The following is a 17,592-nucleotide window of genomic DNA, read 5'->3' as shown; positions in this document are numbered from 1 at the left end:
AAATATTAAAGACTGTTATAATCTTTACTMTTTATAATAAATCTTTCTTCTATTCTTAATATAATACTTTATTTATATTATTAATTATTCTGTTATTTAATACTCTATAATTAATCACTATTTATTCTATTCTATCCTTTTTTAACATAAATATAGATAAGCTAGAGACTAGTCCTTATCCTTCACATATATATCCTACAGCTAGGAATTCTCTAATAAACTTATTTTCTAATTCTAGCTAGTCTTATGACTTATATTATTACTTAACTAAAGATAATATAAATTTTAATTTTAATAATATCTATACTTTATATTCTAATATATAGTTTAATAATTAATATTCCTTTTTTATAAATAATTTAATAAAATTATAATATTTCTTAGATAACTTTGTAAGTATCTTCTTTAATTCTTATTTATATTATTCTTTAGATTTTAGTTATATTATAATTTTCTATTTTTTAGATTTCTTATATTTTTCTTTAGATTGCTCCTAATTCTTTTTAAATATAATTTACTTTCTTTTAATTTTATTTTTTATAATAAGCTTTAGCATTTTTTACACCTCTAGTTCATCTAAGCTAGTATTTTTCTTTAGTCCTATCTATAAGAGTGTTTTCTTTAATMTCTTCTATAGACTTATAATTCTTTTATATTCTCTTAATTTAATCCTTAGGATGCGGTTATCGATTAAGACTATTCTAGTTATTTAATTGATAATAGGATTCTGTTTTTATAGCTATAGTATTCCTAATACTATATTATATCTACTTATTATTATAATATTAAATATAGTTATTATTGTGTATAATCTTAATTTTAATAGTATTAGTTTAGTTTTGATTTTATATCCTTATATAATTAAATTTCTATTAATTCCTACAATATCAATTTATTAGTTTATTTTATACTTCTTAATTTATAGCTTTTTTATAATTTCAGGATATATATAGTTTCTAGTAGCTCCTAAATCAAGTAGGATTCGTAATTTTATATTATAAATTTCTACTAAGATAATAATAGTTTAATATTTTTAATTAATTATAATAGCAATTATATATTTTTTTTAATATTATTCTATATAATTTCAGATAGCTCAAATATATTCTTCTAGATAGTTTATATATAGTCTATTATAGTGATATTAATAAAATATTATTTTATATATTTCTTCTAAGAGGTCTGAATAAAATAGATATTTATTTTCTTTATATATATATCTATAAGTTAAGTTTTTATTTAGGTATGTAAACTTMACTTATACTATAATCYCTARTATTCTAGAGAAYTACTAATTAATTTTCTTACTAAAATAGTAGAATTTATATCTATTATTATAGTATATTATTTAATATACTTTAATATATATGCATCCTCCTAAATGTAGATAATGTATACATAAGTAGTTCAGTATATATCCTAGTTGTCTACTATATAGTCAGTGTCTAATAAAGTTCAAGATTCATTCATATATTGCTACTAGGATCTTATTATTATATTTATAAATTAAATAGTCTTAGTATATCTATTTATAATATTTTYTATATTATTTAATATATTCTTTCTAAATATATTAAGATTCTTTCTAGTAGGTTRCTTTAGTAGGTATATAATTATATATATTATTTYTYTAATTCTATTTTATATTCTAAATTTCTTATTTAGTTATCTATATTATCTTATAGCTTTATTCAKTTTTATAGTTATTTATTTCTTATATAATTATATACTAATATTATTTCTTTTCTTTATATATTTTTATAATTTGATTAATTCTTTTATAGAGATCTAGATAGGATTTTAATTATTCTTAATCTAAGACTAGCTGACTTATCACCTATTCATCACCATCTTATAATATTAATTAAGAATAAAATAATTTAATTAGTAAAAAATCTTTATAGTTAGTATTTTTACTAGACTCTTCTACTTCTATAGGTTTTTCTATATTTATAGATACTCATATCTTTTATATCTTATAGCTCTGCTTATTCCTTAAAAGCATATAATAAGCATCCTTATATATAGCTATAGATACTTAGATATTCTTTTCTTTTAATATTCTTTATATTTCTTCTTCATCCAATATTATCTATTCCTATAGAAGTCTTTCTATATTTCTAGATATTTTAATCTTTCTATAATATTATATTACTTCTTTAATATTATTATCTAGATCTATTAGCTTATCTAATGCTTATTGAATTTCTTTCTATAATTATTTCTATTTCTTAGTTTACTATTAGATTCTTTTCTTATACTATTCTAGTAATTTATTATCAGTTTCTAAGATTTCTTTAGTACTACTCTCTTCTAGTGTTATTATATAGATAGCTATTATAATTTATTATTATAAATCTTAATTAACTATTCCTCAGTTCTTTCTTAGCTTTTAATATTTATTTATAAAATATCCTAATATTCTACAGTTAAAGCAGACTTTTTTTTTAACTAATTTTTTTTTTTCTTCTTTAATTAACATAGTATTTATTTATATAATAATATCACTATCTTTATCTCGAGTTCTTCTTTAAGATGTATTTAACTAGTATCCTCCTTGCCAGTATTAATAGCTTTAAGATTAATAGTATCCTTCTTTCTCTAACTATTATATTCAAATCTATAAGTTAATCTATAATATAGCTTCTATTATTTTTTTTAGTATATCTAGCTATAGTATCATCTATAAAATTTAATCCTTTATATTTTCTTTCAAATTCTTATAGAACTAGTTTTATAGTTTTTACTCTCTCTATTATAGCTTACTAAATACTTAAAGGAATTTCATAATATATTCTCTAATAGATCTATACTACTTAATTCTCTTAATTTAATATATAGTATCAAGTTCTTTATTTACTATTCTATATAATTAATTCAGTTTTTCTTCAAAATACGCAAAGCTACTAAAGTAATTAATTATCTTAGGATTATATTAATCTTTATTACTAGTTAGATAATCATTTATATAAGATATAAACTATATTATAGCATCTCTAGTAAGAAAGCTGGTAGCTATTATAACTTTATTAACTTTAGTAGTAATTTATCTGATATTATTTGTAAAATAGATTTATAGCTTTATTAGAAAAACTTTTAGAGTTCCTTATTCTTCTAAGAATAATTCAACCTTCTCTATCCAAAATATGTATATGGGCGTCGACGTCGCCCATTTTGGGTTCGGGTTAGGGTTAAAATTTTACTAATAAAAATCTAGAGTAAAGACTGTGTCGCCTATTTACAGAAATCTGTGTCGCCTATTTAGCATTTCCTAAGTAATCTTGCTCAAAATTGTACTATATGTTTTTCTACTATTTATTTATATATGCTTATTATTTTAGTAGAATATATTAAGCTAATAATTGGTATTAGCATTGTAAAGTAGACAAGTTTAATAATATATTTTTATTAGGGTATAGCTAGAGCTATATTATAGTATATATTTTAGATATAAGCCTACTATTAATTAGCTAGTTATTTAGCTAGTTATTTTGCTAGTTACTTGATCAGTTATTTTACTAATCATTAATAGGGGTAGTATTTATCTATCTAGTCTATAGATTTTTGAATTTATTCCTATTTATTTCTACTATTTTATTTCTATAAAATAGGCTAGATATCCACTATATATAATCTACTACTATTAATAGTATAATGAATATTAATCTATTATAGAATATATATTTTAAGTGACTTGCTGGTTTTCTTATTATGATATATTATGAATACTATTATAATATTTAACCAAGCTAGATTAAGGATTATTTAAAGCATGTTTATAGTTATATATTATCTATAGTCTGAACCTAGCTAGGTGATGAGATCTATAATTAGCCCAATATTATTATTGATCCTATTGAACTAAAGATTCTTTTAATCTAAACCTAAGCTATTCTATAATTAATAAATCCTATGCTTAGATAGTAGTATATATTAATATCTAAATTATATTAGTATATTTACTAGTATAAAGATACTATATATTACTATTAATAAAAAAAGTATTAATAGAGCTGGATAATCTAAAAAGGCTATTCTATCTGATTTTAATAATCTACTATTTAGAAGTATAAGGAATAGATATATTAATCTATATTATATTAGTAACTGTTTTCTAAATAATTAAATTCTTAATATTTTACTATTATTAATAAAAAGAAGAATTCTTATTTTATTCCTATCATATCTAAATTTATAATTTAAGAATAAACCAGCTAGTAGTATACTAAATATAAGAAGTAAACTGCCTAAAGAATCTAGTAGAACTATATAGATAAGACTAATCTATAGCTATGTAGCTATATTAAATAGGTTGGATATTATATTTAGATTTATTTTCTAGTACTTAGTTATTAGAATATATCAATATGCTTATTATAGATAATCTAATAGATTAATCTCTTATTACTATAATAAATAAAATTAAAAAAAAGAAAAAGAAGAGATTAATAAAATTTTATTAAAAAATTTATATATAAAAGTAATTTATTAATGCTAAAATTATATCTTAAATTCTATATTAAGAAAAGTATTATAAAATATAATATTTAATCTATATTTTTAATTACTTTATAACTATAATAAATTATATTTTTAAATTTAGATATAAGTTTTAAATTAATAAGAATTACTTATAATTTTAATTTAGTTCTAAGGCTGTAATCTTATAAGAAAGAAGATAGTTATAAAATTATAGATTAAATAATATTATAATAAGCTCTTTATATCTTAGATATATAATTTATATAATCTTAGCTAGATTTAGTTATATATTAGTTAGCAAACAAACTTCATAGTGAGGCTATAGAGGCCACGATTCCTAGAGAGCAGCAAATAGCTACAAACGCTATATAACCCTACGTTTCTTACCCTACTGAGCACCCGTACTACTACGTCCTTGTAAACCCCTCTTACAGATCATAACACCAGTCCCCGAACCGCCTGCTGCGAGGCAAAAAAGTGATTCAAAAGGATCATCCTAACGAGCGAAGAAGAACGTGGGTTTGGGTTCCATCTCAGAATGAATGTAGTCTTATCCAGAGCAGCTCTGAGAGTAACCAGGCTTTCTTGAGATACAGCTTTCGGAATATAGGACAGCAACTCCTTCGCGTAAGCTGCCACCACCAGCGTAACCTTGTCAATTTTTATTTTTATAAGAGTCAGCATAGTTGTATATACTATAGATCATAAGGTGAGAAAAGTCAGACATTAGTTCTACTGCCTCTATCTTAATATATAATATATTGATTATCTTACAGATAGCCTCTCTCGTCTTTCTACCTTTGGCTAGAGTATTCCCAGATGTAATTGTTCTGTAATAAGTGCATGGATCATCGTCCTTGTGGGCGATATGCTTCTCTTCCCATTCTACTAGACAGCGATCACAGGACAGCGCATTGCCTGGTAGCGTATTCTGTAGATGCGCATGCTCTATAATGAAGAGATGATCTAACTTGATATTCAGCCGGCCGAAAGTTTTCTAGGTTCGCATTCTCTTTTCTATTGCTTCTCAAAGGTAAATAGGGTATTAAGGATCATCATAAAGTTCAGTAGCTCTCATCTAAGCTAGAGCATTCAGTAAGGACTTTGGCAGATTTTCTAAGAAATTTATAAGTTAGATACTAATATTTTTATTAATTTTATCTATATCATATTGAATAACACCACTATAAGAGCTCTTAGAATAACTAATAATCATATTATCTAGATAAATATTATGCTTTATAGAGGGAGCTTCTTTACTAATATTCATTATTAAGCTAATGTAAAGTAACTTACTAAATATTTATATTATATAATTAGTAATATTAATGGCTAAAGTACTCCGATACTGTTTATCTAGTAAATAGATAATTATAATCTAATGCTGGCTGATTCTTGCCAAGATGTATATATTAGTATCAGATTTTCTTTGCTCTTCAAGGATATCAAACTTTCTGTCCAGCATCAAAATGGCAGTAGCCGCCTCGATGAGCAGGGCACATACCCAGCCAACCTGGAACTCACGTTTCGGTAGAGTTTCCATTAAAGGCACAAGTCAGATAGCAAGCATGAACCCGATTCAGTTAAAACACAAGACACGATGGCTCTATATATAATAAGCCAGAAAGATCTTTAGAACACTGGTGTTATTGCAGTTTGGTCGCCTTAGATGGCACTAGGCCAAGAGACAACCACCCTGATCTTTTAAAGCTTACTCTCCTATCAGATCTCAATTTATCTATAGAAATTACTACAAACAATATAATTAATGCTTAGAAGAAATGCAATTATACGCCCTATAAACCAGGATTTCGCTTACTAATTTCCCCCTAAAGGTCTTTCATGACCAAACCTCATATCTCAGAGCACCACCAATAGTTCATTTTCCTCACTTGTATTCATTCATTATGAAAAGAAAAGTTATCATCTCATCTAGACATAATTTAGGCTTTCTGAGAATCGCAAAAGCTTGGACCATGACTAATGTAAGACCAAATGGGCGATCACTTTGATCGGCAGAGCTGTGACGCTCGTTGTATTGGCAAGTTGTTGTGTTGTCTTTGACCGCACTGGATGGCATTTGGTAGCTTGAGCAATCTGGGAGGTAGTTAGTAAGTTCGTTACTGATGATAAAATCTCTGATCACGTGAAGTTGTTATGGCTTCCGTTACTGACCCGCGCTCCCCACGTGAAGAAATGAGACTACAACAGTAATCTTGGTGACTTTACGTAAAATGAGGGTGCTGGAACCTTTTCTATGTACGGAGAAAATGGAGTCAATAGAAATTTAGTTGTTGCTTTGGGCTGGAGTACTGGTGCCGCTCAGCAGGTTGCTATAATTTTTAATATAAATCTTGGGGATCTAATCTACTCCGCAAATTACAACACCACCAGCTCTAGCTCCTACCTCTCTATATACAGCTGGATTAACTCTGCTCAGGCTAAATTCTGCATCGTTAAGAACTATAATAGTTATAATCCTTATGCTAAAGCTATTAGCCTTAGTATCCTATCCTCTAATAGAAGTATATACCAAGTCTACACTAATACCCATATTAATCAGCCATCTATCATAGGAATAAACGCTTTCACGCAGTTCTTCTATATTCGAAAGAGTAAGCACTGATCCAGAACCACCACTACTGGCAACCATTTCAACTTCTAGGCCGAGCATGGCTTTGGCAACTCATACAATTATCAGGTCATGGCAGTAGAGGCGTTCAGTGGCGCGGGCAGTGCCAGTGTATCTTTCGATTGCGTCATGCTGCGACACATCAATTTCTTTTCCAAAATTATAATTTTCTTTGGCACTGGCGATTGCTTTGTCAGCCATTACGCTACTCATACGGGAGCGATGGTCTCTTTGTGAGACAAGTAAGTTACCCTAGCAGAGAACGAAGTAGGGCAGATACATAGATTTTCACACCATCAATGACGAGAATGGCAGTCGCCGTCCTAATGTGGTTGTTAGTGACAGAAGGTTGAAACCTGGATGTTGTTCGAAACTTGCAATTTGGTGAATATAGAAAGCGCAGGCATGAGACAAGGTATAGTAGGAGATGTAAGATCGACGAACGTGCTTAGGGTGAAAAAGATAGTGTAGCTAAGGTGGAAATACCATATCTGTTGTGGAAGTGGAAACTATCTAACATATCCTGTTAAGAACGTCGATAAATATTTGATACCCATGCTAAATATGCCTACCCGTGTACATATTCTGAGAATAGAAGCCCCTTGACAGCTTCTCATCTTAATTGAATCTTGATAATGTGCGGCATTTCATCTACGTAATGTTAATCATACGTTGATTTATGAATAAAAAAAACACAATTTTAATTTTTAAATAGGTATAATATTAATGTAGATATGGACGTCCCATATTGATCAAGAATCCACCAACAATCCAAGACAATGATTGATAAGCTCTAGATTCAAGATATCGCTTGGAGGATTTCACGCAGCTAACTGTAGCTTACCATGTCATGCACGATTCCGCCGCTCACCCAAAAGGAACCGGTACATTACAACTGTAAAGTATCATACACGATAGTCGAGTACAGTTAACTGTAGATTTGTGACAGACGGACGGCTGGGTAAACGATGCACAAGAAGAAATAGAATTACCTCGATAAATATCTGGATAAATTATATCCATGTATTCATTCGTGGAAGGTACCAAATGGTCTGCGTATTCGGATCAAGAGAGATGAGCCAAACGTCATTTTTGAAAGAGAAAAGGAACACCAGTATTGAAGGATGGTGCATCACCGAGTAACTGACTGTTGAGAACATTTCTATAAATAGTAGCTTGTGACCCTTCGACGCATTATATATTTTGTGACGTGTACTGATCAAGCCTTGACCAACAACTTGGGCCCTGCTTTCAGAACGCGAACAAACACGATGATGAATCCAGCCGCAGCGATGGTTACACCTCCGTATACCCAAAGACCAGTCCAATTGAGGGAGCCAGTCGTCCCGAGAATCGCACCAGCACTTGGTCCGCCGATTAACAAGCCCAGACCTCCAATGGCAAAGCCCTGCCCAACGCGTGTACCAATCAATGCCCTGTTAGGCGTAAGCATAGCGAAGCATACCGGCGGTAACGCCACAATAACACCGCTGAAAAATCCTGTTATCACGGCCTCTACTACCATGCCCGCCGTGTTGGTGACACCGAGCATACAGAAGACTGTAACGCTCAGAATAAGAGCCATAGGCGCAAATGTATTAAATACCCCAATGCGATCAGATAGTGCGTTGGGGGCGATTCGACCGAAGATTGACGCTGCGTTGAAAATCGCTACCATGTAGAATCCCAATGAGCTATCCGTGAATCCCTTGTTGATCGGGTAGTAGGAGATGTAGAAGATGAGCACCGAGTTACCAATAAACACAATGAGGACGGCTAATGCGAAGATAATATAGGGTGTATCGGTAAATGAAGCCCAATCGATGACAGCGCGAGGCTTTGGCGGACGTATGCGCTGCTTCATGACAATCACAGGGATGCTGAATGTTCCAAGCGCAATGAAGGCGACGGTTCGGACAGCCCAAGGAAAACCGATGTGGTCGATGAGTCGATAGAGCACAATGGGGTAGATGACACCACCAAGCGATGCACCCGAAGAACCAATGCCAACCGCCAGGCCGAGGTGCGAACTGAACCACGTCGGGAGTAGCGAGACAGTCGGTGTGAAAAGCAGACCGCTGCCGAACCCAACACAGAGAGCCTGTGCTAGCATTGCTTGCCAGTATTCCTTGCAAAGGGAGAGCATCATATAGCCAAATACAATGAGAAAACTACCGGTAAGGAGAAGTAAGCGAAGGTAGCCTCGGTCGTAGATAGGGCCCGCGACGATGCCAGTTAACTGAAGGAGAAAGCATTGGATAGATCCGATCCAGGCGATGTTGGAAGAGGACTGAGTGAACAAGGCCCCCGATTCATAGTACGTTTGGAAGACAGCAAAGGTATTTATCAGTCCCCAAGTATTGAAGAAGATCATGAAGGCCCCAGCGACCTGAAGCCATGCTGTGAGCCCACCATTGGGAGGTGGAGGAGGACCCGTGGGCTTTGTGATCTCAGGCTTGGGAGGTTCAACAGCGTTGGATTCACTGTCTATAGCACTGCTGGGTAGAGCTGCCTCTTTGTTTGTATTGGCTTCGCTGCTTGGATCTGAAGACATGTTTGGTCACTGCACTTCGTAGGGAAAAAGAATCACAGAATACACGGCAACAAGTGTCCTGAGTCGAATGACTATGCTGGTAAATAGCGCCACAGACATTGTGTAGACGAAAGACAACAGTTTTATGCAACACACCCTTAAGGGGCAGGAACATGGTGTTCGTTTGTCCGCCGTCGCGGACCTGGCGCTGACAAATACGTTCACATGCCGCTTCCGCCGTCGCGGGCCTAGAGCTGACAAATGCATGTACATGCCGCTTCCGCCGTGACGGCGGAGAAAGACAGTCAACTCATTTCAGCCCTTGTCTGCAAACCTGATTCTTCCGAAAACACAATACAACTCTGTATTTGACCTCTCTCCGCTACGGGGCAAAGGGAACTCGCCGTGACGGAGAGCTACATAACCACGCAAGGAGCCGCGGTCTTTCGAACACGGTCTATCATGCCCGGTGACACGGAAGGAGAAGCAGCAGCAATGCTAATACCGAACCCGGGTTCAATAACTAATCATCGTAAAATCCGAAAAGGGACGCGGTCGTGTTGGGAATGCAAGCGGCGGAAAATCAAGTGCATTTTCCCTTCCTCGGGTGAGGCCACTTGCATATTCTGCCATCGCCGACGTGTACCATGCATTAGTCAGGAGATCCCAGAGTCCCTAGGCAAAACTAAAGAGGGCAATCGCAGCCTCGGTGATCGTATGGCCAGGATTGAAGATGCACTAAAGGACTTGCTTCATAGCAAGGATACCGAGTACTCTGGTGATGTTGGAGAATATCCCCAGCATAAGGGCCGGTGTCCAGCACATGGAGCATTAGGTCTGACGCCTTTACCAGTCCGAACACCCCTGACTCCTGCAAAGGTGAGTTTATTCCTAGCTTTAATTCTATACGAACCTCTAACTGACTATGGTCTCAGTCGTTAGAAGACTACAGTCTACATCGAGCACTGCTTGCATCTGTGTCACCAGCCGTGTCAGCTTCAGCGGAGACTGATAGCACTAACGCACACCCCTTGCTAGCAGCATTTCCCACCGAAGAGGACGTGAAGATATTGCTCTTTGAAAGCTATAGAACTTCACGCTATACGTTGCTCGTCTATACCCAGCCGCACAGTCAATTGACCCCAGAGAACCTTGGGGCACCGTTTCTCCCTGAACAATGTTTTACTGCCAGTACCCATCCAGTCATCATCGCCAAACGTATGCTCATCCTAGCAATCACAGCCCAGGCCCCATGTGAAGAATTCCTCGGACTTTCGGAGTCACCAACCGTACTCAGTCGCCGCTTAGTTACGGTCGCAGTGTCATGGTTGGCGACCCAGGATGAGATTCACAGTTCCGTCGACAGCTTAGTGTGTATAATTCTCGAAGCTGTCTATGAAACAAATTGCGGCAACTTGCGTAGAGCATGGATTATCTATCGCAGGGCAATGGCGGTTGCCCAAACGATGGGCCTACACCGATCACCAGTACCTCCTGTAAAACAGGTGGATGCTGCACTTAACGTTGACCTGGAGTTCATATGGTTCCGTATCATCTATATGGACAGGTATCTTAGCTTGTTGCTTGGCTTGCCACAAGCAACAAGTGATAAGAGCATAGGAGTTTCATTGAACTCGCAGTTTGAACCGCCGCTTGGTCAATTTGAGCGACAGCTTAACATCGTTGCGTCGCTTATTCTAGAACGCAACGACCGTACCTTTACTATGGACGACATTGTTACAACAAAAACTATAGATTCTAAATTGCTTCAGATATCGACCAATATGCCTGCAAGTTTCTGGCGACCTCCCAATTTCCAGACGCTCGCTGTAGGGTCACCCGATAATCTCCTAGAAGCAATACGGTTATCAGCTCACGTATTTTACTGCGGCTTACTGATCCAGCTTCATCTGCCGTTTATGATGCATGGAATAAACAATAACGTCAATCCTGAGTATTCCAAGATGACGTGCGTTAACGCCAGTAGGGAGATTCTATCTCGTTTCATTGCTCACCGGAACTTCCAGCCCAAGTCATCGTGCTCACGACCCGTTGACTTCTTTGCGCTTCAAGCCTCAATGACACTTTTACTTGCTCATTTGGATTCTCATAACCACCACACCACAACAAATTTTCTAGCCCACCAACGTCTCAGTGACCGCGCCGTGCTGGATCAAGTGTTGGAGAGAATGGATCTGATGAGAGACAACAATAAAGATGTAGTCATGAGAGATGCAGGTGGACTGATTCGTCAATTAATCGAGATCGAGGCGGATGCAGCCAATGGAGGTCGCTATAATGCTAGCACGCTTGTAGTGGATGAACAAGACGGTATGAAACGTATTGCAGATGAGGGTTGTGGCGAACTGCGTTTACCCATTCCATACCTTGGAACGATCAAGATAACTCGACAGGGAACTATCTGCCGCGAGCTATTACAACAGGCCACTACGATAGGGCCGTATCAAACTCCACAGACCAATTTTCCGTCTCAGGAGCCAGTCTACAATTCGTTTGCATCCGTGCATCATACATCACCGTCTTCCAATGTCCACGAGCCATTAAATCAGTTGCAGGTTCCTCCCCGAAGATCTCCATATCCTAGGGAGATAATGGCACCGGCACAGCTCAACAATCAGCTTCATCTTGAAGATGCCTCCGCGGGGATGCATGATTGGGCGTTTCAGGGTACTGATGTGGCTTTCTTTGATAGTTTAATGAGAGCATATCCTGATATAGGACAGTAGTCTGAGATTTCATGTAATTTGCTTTTCAATATTACGATTTTTTCTGGCCTGACTAGTCGCCACTTTATTTGTTTCTTAGGCATGATTCGCCAATTTGTGTATTCTGAAGAAAGGAAAATCGAGCTACCCATTGATTTTTATTCATATTGAACTTGTGAAAAATCAAATTTTCTGCAGTAAGAGATACTAAGCTCCAATTCGTCGAGCTATCCCTTATCATCTGCATTATCTTCCAATAGAAAAAGGCATCTACCTACTGAAAACCTTGAACTCAACACCCTGAGGCTTGTTATATGCTGGAATGAAGAAGTCTCCATTCATCTTCACGTCATGCGCAGTTGTGTTGTAGAGCTTAATGACACCGATTTCATCGCCAATACTGACGTCCGGACTGGCCCATAACCTCCAAGTCTGAGCCATCACCAAACGCATGATTCCATATGCCTGATTCATCCCCAAACAGATGCGACCACCCTTACCAAAGCCCACATTGTACCTGTCCAGCTTCTTACCCTCTTCGCCCAACCAGCGATCAGGATCGAATCTCCAGCTATTAGGGAAATGGCGCTCGTCATGGTGTAATATCACGCTGGTCATACCTACAGAAGTGTTTGGTGGAATTACCCAGGTTTTGGATCGCTGTGTGTCTTGAAATACCAGCGCAGTATCAGGATTCGAGCGGAAGTGTGGCGTTGTATTACCGTAGATTAATCGAGTAGCCTCTTTGAGGACAGCAGTTAAGTATGGAAGACCCTCCAAGGTAGTTAGTGGAATGTTGGCAAGATCATTGACGGTTGGCATGACGCCCTTCAGCTCTTCCTTGAGCTTGCGTAGTACGTCTGGGTTGTCGATCATCCAAAACAATAGATGCTCCAGGGTTGTAGCTGTGGTAAGTGTTCCGGCCATGAGTACCATTTCTGCGTCCTGGGCGACTCGGCCGATTTTCCTTTCAGCGGGAGGCAACTTGGCTGACTCTAAGAGCGATAGAGCTACCGGCTGCGTTTCTTTCCCGGCCCATTCGGTCTTCGGCATGGAAGAGAGCTTCTCGACTTTCTGTCGTGTTATGTGTTTCTGTTCCATGAACATGCTAAGTGATGGGTTAATGTGCTTGATGACGACTTGTGGTAGAGACATCATCAGATCGTTCAACCAAGGCAGACGTTTTGTGACGTGGAATGACATTGCGCCGTTTAAAGAGGCATCACGTTCTGTCGAGTCAAAGTCAGGTGTCTCTACAGGTTGGTTGAATTAGTATGCTTTGCAATTATTGTGCGGGTATTGTAGATATACTTACCAAGTTTGGAAGAATGCTGCCCAAAAGTGAGCATCTGCATCAAGTCTGACACAGAAACTTGTCAGCTCGTATCTACGTTCTCATCTGGGGTTAAATATACCATTACTCAATGCCGCATACATGCAGTTTGCGTTGACTGCCTGATCCGTATCCTTGAAGTTGTTGAGTCGTTGAAGGAGGACATTGAGTCTCTCCTGAATAACCGGCTGCAGCTTTCTTACGTACAAGGTGCTGAAGTACGGGTTGAGGGCAGCGCGACGCATTCGGTGCGTGTCATGATCGATCGTGGAGAAAAGCGAATCATCCAGTCCGAAAAACTTGGTCAAACTCGGTGTTTTGTTCACTCGTCTTTTGCTTGATGCACTAGGGTAAAGCGTATCGTAGAAGTCCTGATTACAAAGTTAGAAGAGAACCATAGGTAGTGATCTCTTGAAGTCAACATACTGGATCTCCAATGTGTAGATCAGTTGGCGAAATTCTGACGATAGGTCCGTACTCTCTGTGCATCGCGGCAACTCTGTAGACATATTTCCCGCCCAGCCAGTTGTTATAGTAGATTTCATATCTACATAGCATCAGCATTCACTGTCGGTCAACATATGAGTTCGGAGAGGAGTTACAAATGAGTGAGAGCTGCGAGACGTGGTCCAGGAAATTGGGCTATAGGGCTCATGTAAAGCCTCCATACTGCGATATACACAAAGAAAGCTGCCATGGCCGTCCCAACAGCCCATGAATAGACGGCCGGGGTATTAATGAAATCCATGAACAGTTTGTTGAAATTTACCTCAGGAAAGGTGGCTGATAAGTAGTCCATGATGATTGAAGAAGACGATTATGCCTTCGGCAATGGTGAGTATTATAACGGTGTGTGATCAGATACAGTATGTTAAATTGTCAAAGTGAGAGTGCTACAAGTCGAATAGACCTCAAATTGAGAGTGAGTATGCATTTATATATACACCCCCTGCGCTCCCACGTAAACAGTTTGAATAGTCTGGTCCACTTTACTTTCAGCTCTCCTATCGCATCTCTACAACACGGGCCAGAAGCTTAACAAGCCTTTTACTCGCCTCAATCTGAGGACTCTCTCTTATCACTTTTAATTAGTCCCGATTATCCACCATGTAGTGTTGCTTACGATGTCTTCTGCCGCTGAAACGGACAGTATGAAATATAGTTACGACGGAGTGCTGCATGTAGTCACCCAAGTCAATAAATATCGCCGGCGAATGAGAAGATTGAGATTCGATAATTACTAAATTGTAATAGCCGACAGGGAAGTCCATTTTTCGGCACTTTGTGTAGACCGGATACTTGTAGGCAATAATTCCAGAAGCTCCAACTATACGTAGATGCTCTGGTCAATGTAGCTGAAAGAGAATGCTCTGAGTATCGGTAAGAGACTGTAATACATCACAATCAGTCTGTCTCATCTGTAATGTACAATCACCACTACTATCAACCTAAGAGGATCGGAATCTCTTGCCGCCTTGGCTCTAGGCCTTGACGTTTGCCAAAATGGGACCAATTTAGGGTCATAGACTGGACTAACGTAACTCTTTGATTTTATGTAGTATCTATGAACGTAATGCAGCTAGAATAGATTAAAATGGCCTGAATCTGGCCTTGGCGGGACTAATGGGAATTCCATGGGTGGGGATTGAATATGCATATTTCCCAATGGAAGTAATATCTTCAGGGTTCCATGGGAATTGTCAAGGTATATTTGACTCTAAAAATCGATGAGTACTATTCTAGCCCTCTTCAGTTCTCTTTGAATATTACTTTTCGCAAGCTCACCTATGAACCTGGATGTGGGAGATCAAAGAAGCCTCAAATCTCAACTGATTACAAAACTAGGTATTCTATTTGACATTCAATGTTAACTGTATGCAGATATATTGGACGGGCTTTTGTGAAAAGAGACAGGGCCATCATTCAGCAAGTCTTTATATTTATAATATAAATCCTAAGTGACTGCAGAATCCTTGATATCTCGTATATACCCTGACAGATCCCCGTTTTGCGCCATCAGGGCCATCAAGGTCATCATATAGACTATATGTGATTGGCCATTGGTATCTGATGCGAGGATAACGGCGGGCTAAGTAAGCACACTTTTACCAACATAGGCGTTCATTCCGCAATTACCCGATTTGGCCACGCGAAGCTGCATGTGCGCGTGTTGGGTTAGGAATCTGCCATCTGCACACTTTAACAAGCACTGGGTATGGCTGGTAAAAAACACATGTGTTGCTCTCCAACATCACGCGCAGCGTTATTGGTTATTAGACTTGATCACGTGAGGATAAAGAAAGATATTACTTTAAAGATATAGGGTGTACAGAGCAACACATTATGATCGGCGGGATACTGTACACGGAACATAAAGAACTAGATGTATAAAGGCGCCCATGCACCATTATGCCTGAACCAAATCCTGCTACGATTCATGAATGTGATAATTTCATGTCCTCGACATGCGCAGTTGGCAACAACTCCAGAATCTGCTTCAGGATTGGTGAGAATCGTCGTTATTATACGCGTAATTCGGGCTATGAACTGCACAAGTCATTGTTGTTGCTTTATAATACTTAATTCCGCCGTCACGGACAATATGGCCGGGTGATCAGTGACCCACTACACTTGGACGTAAGTAGCATCACGGACGTGAAATAACAGTACTTAGCTTAACGACATGCTTCCTTTCGATATGAAGTAGTTGTCTGCTTTTTAAATCTTAGCGGCTTCGTATAGCAATGGTTCTCACATATATGAGCCTAGCTTACGCCCGAGCAATTCACTCACATTACCTTGACTCTGCCCCACGCTTGTTTGTTTTATCCAACATAAAATACAGTGACATTTACGGAGCAGAATGATGCGGCCAATGCCATGTGTTGGTAGTGGCGCCAGACAGGGTTCAAAACCATGATGCCTCCAGAATTCGGCCCCATATTCCTCGCGTTGGCTAGCGATTCTGCTAGGGGCCGCTAAACCCTCAGGCGAGCAATTGATGTTGATAGTGGCGATAAGAAATAGGTAGAGAGGGTCTAATGTCCGGTCGTGAGGATGGAAGTAAGGAAGGAATCAAGGAATCAAGGAAGGTTGGTTGGTTGTTGGTTCGTATTTACCCTTGCTTGCTGATTCTAGGACTGTTATCACTGTACTAACCCGAGATCATCAACTTTTAGCAAGAACATATATATCGCAGGCCATTGGAAACCCCATTTTGGGCCCAGGATCAAACCTTCTGCATCTTAAACTGCATTCGTAAATGGCTTGCCGCTTGGAGGAATTTGTGTAAACATGATTCGAAATGATTCTCATGACAGGCGTGACAAACACTAGTTTTGAGAATTTCTTCCCGGCACATTTACCTGACTATCAAAGCGAGACTATCCACTACAATTTCGATTCATGGACAGGAGGCTCGCTCCATGGATCGCAACTTCCCCCTCACCTTACGCCTACGAATGCCGAAAGGTGTGACGATACACATTTACCTGACTGTCAAAGTGAGACTATCCACTACAATTTCGAATCATGGACAGGAGGTGCGCTCCATGGGTCGCAACTTCCCCCTCACCTTCCGCCAACGGATGCCGAAAGGTGTGACGATATCGAGCAAATTTACAAACAAATTCACCAATCTCTTGACCGACTCATATCGAGAATACCGCTCTGTACTCCGTCACGCCTAAACCAAGTCAGGAACCAGAACTGTAAGCTCATCGCCAAACTCAAGTCGTTGGAAAGTGCAATCAATAAGCACACGACACAAGGGGCCATTTCGAACAATTCAGAATATCTTGGCTATTCACAGGCAAGCAGCGAACCCTCAAGCTTATTACCAGTTCGAGACCCATCCAGTACCGGTGGACATTTTCCTATTGCAGAA

At 37.6% G+C, this 17,592-nt stretch overlaps 3 protein-coding genes across 3 annotated transcripts; 1 reads left to right on the top strand and 2 right to left on the bottom strand.

The window, feature by feature from the left end:
- Positions 1-8,333: 8,333 nt before the first annotated feature.
- On the bottom strand, positions 8,334-9,668 carry BHQ10_010313 (uncharacterized protein; the record flags this gene model as incomplete). The annotated part of the gene is made up of 1 exon (XM_040872930.1): positions 8,334-9,668. The coding sequence occupies one exon, from the start codon at positions 9,666-9,668 to the stop codon at positions 8,334-8,336; it is 1,335 nt and encodes a 444-aa protein (XP_040738815.1).
- Positions 9,669-10,364: 696 nt separating this feature from the next.
- BHQ10_010312 (uncharacterized protein) lies at positions 10,365-12,394 on the top strand (the record flags this gene model as incomplete). Its single annotated transcript, XM_040872929.1, has 2 exons — positions 10,365-10,526; positions 10,583-12,394. The coding sequence occupies 2 exons, from the start codon at positions 10,365-10,367 to the stop codon at positions 12,392-12,394; spliced, it is 1,974 nt and encodes a 657-aa protein (XP_040738814.1).
- Positions 12,395-12,643: 249 nt separating this feature from the next.
- On the bottom strand, positions 12,644-14,505 carry BHQ10_010311 (uncharacterized protein; the record flags this gene model as incomplete). Its single annotated transcript, XM_040872928.1, has 5 exons — positions 12,644-13,626; positions 13,689-13,733; positions 13,789-14,077; positions 14,133-14,253; positions 14,309-14,505. 5 exons carry the CDS (start codon positions 14,503-14,505, stop codon positions 12,644-12,646), a joined length of 1,635 nt encoding a protein of 544 aa, XP_040738813.1.
- Between the last annotated feature and the right edge of the window lie 3,087 nt (positions 14,506-17,592).

This window comes from Talaromyces amestolkiae, assembly GCF_001896365.1.
Source record: "Talaromyces amestolkiae strain CIB chromosome Unknown scaffold32.1, whole genome shotgun sequence".
Lineage (NCBI taxonomy): Eukaryota > Fungi > Ascomycota > Eurotiomycetes > Eurotiales > Trichocomaceae > Talaromyces > Talaromyces amestolkiae.
Note: the sequence above shows the minus strand (reverse complement) of the source record. Positions and strands in the feature narration are given on the sequence as shown.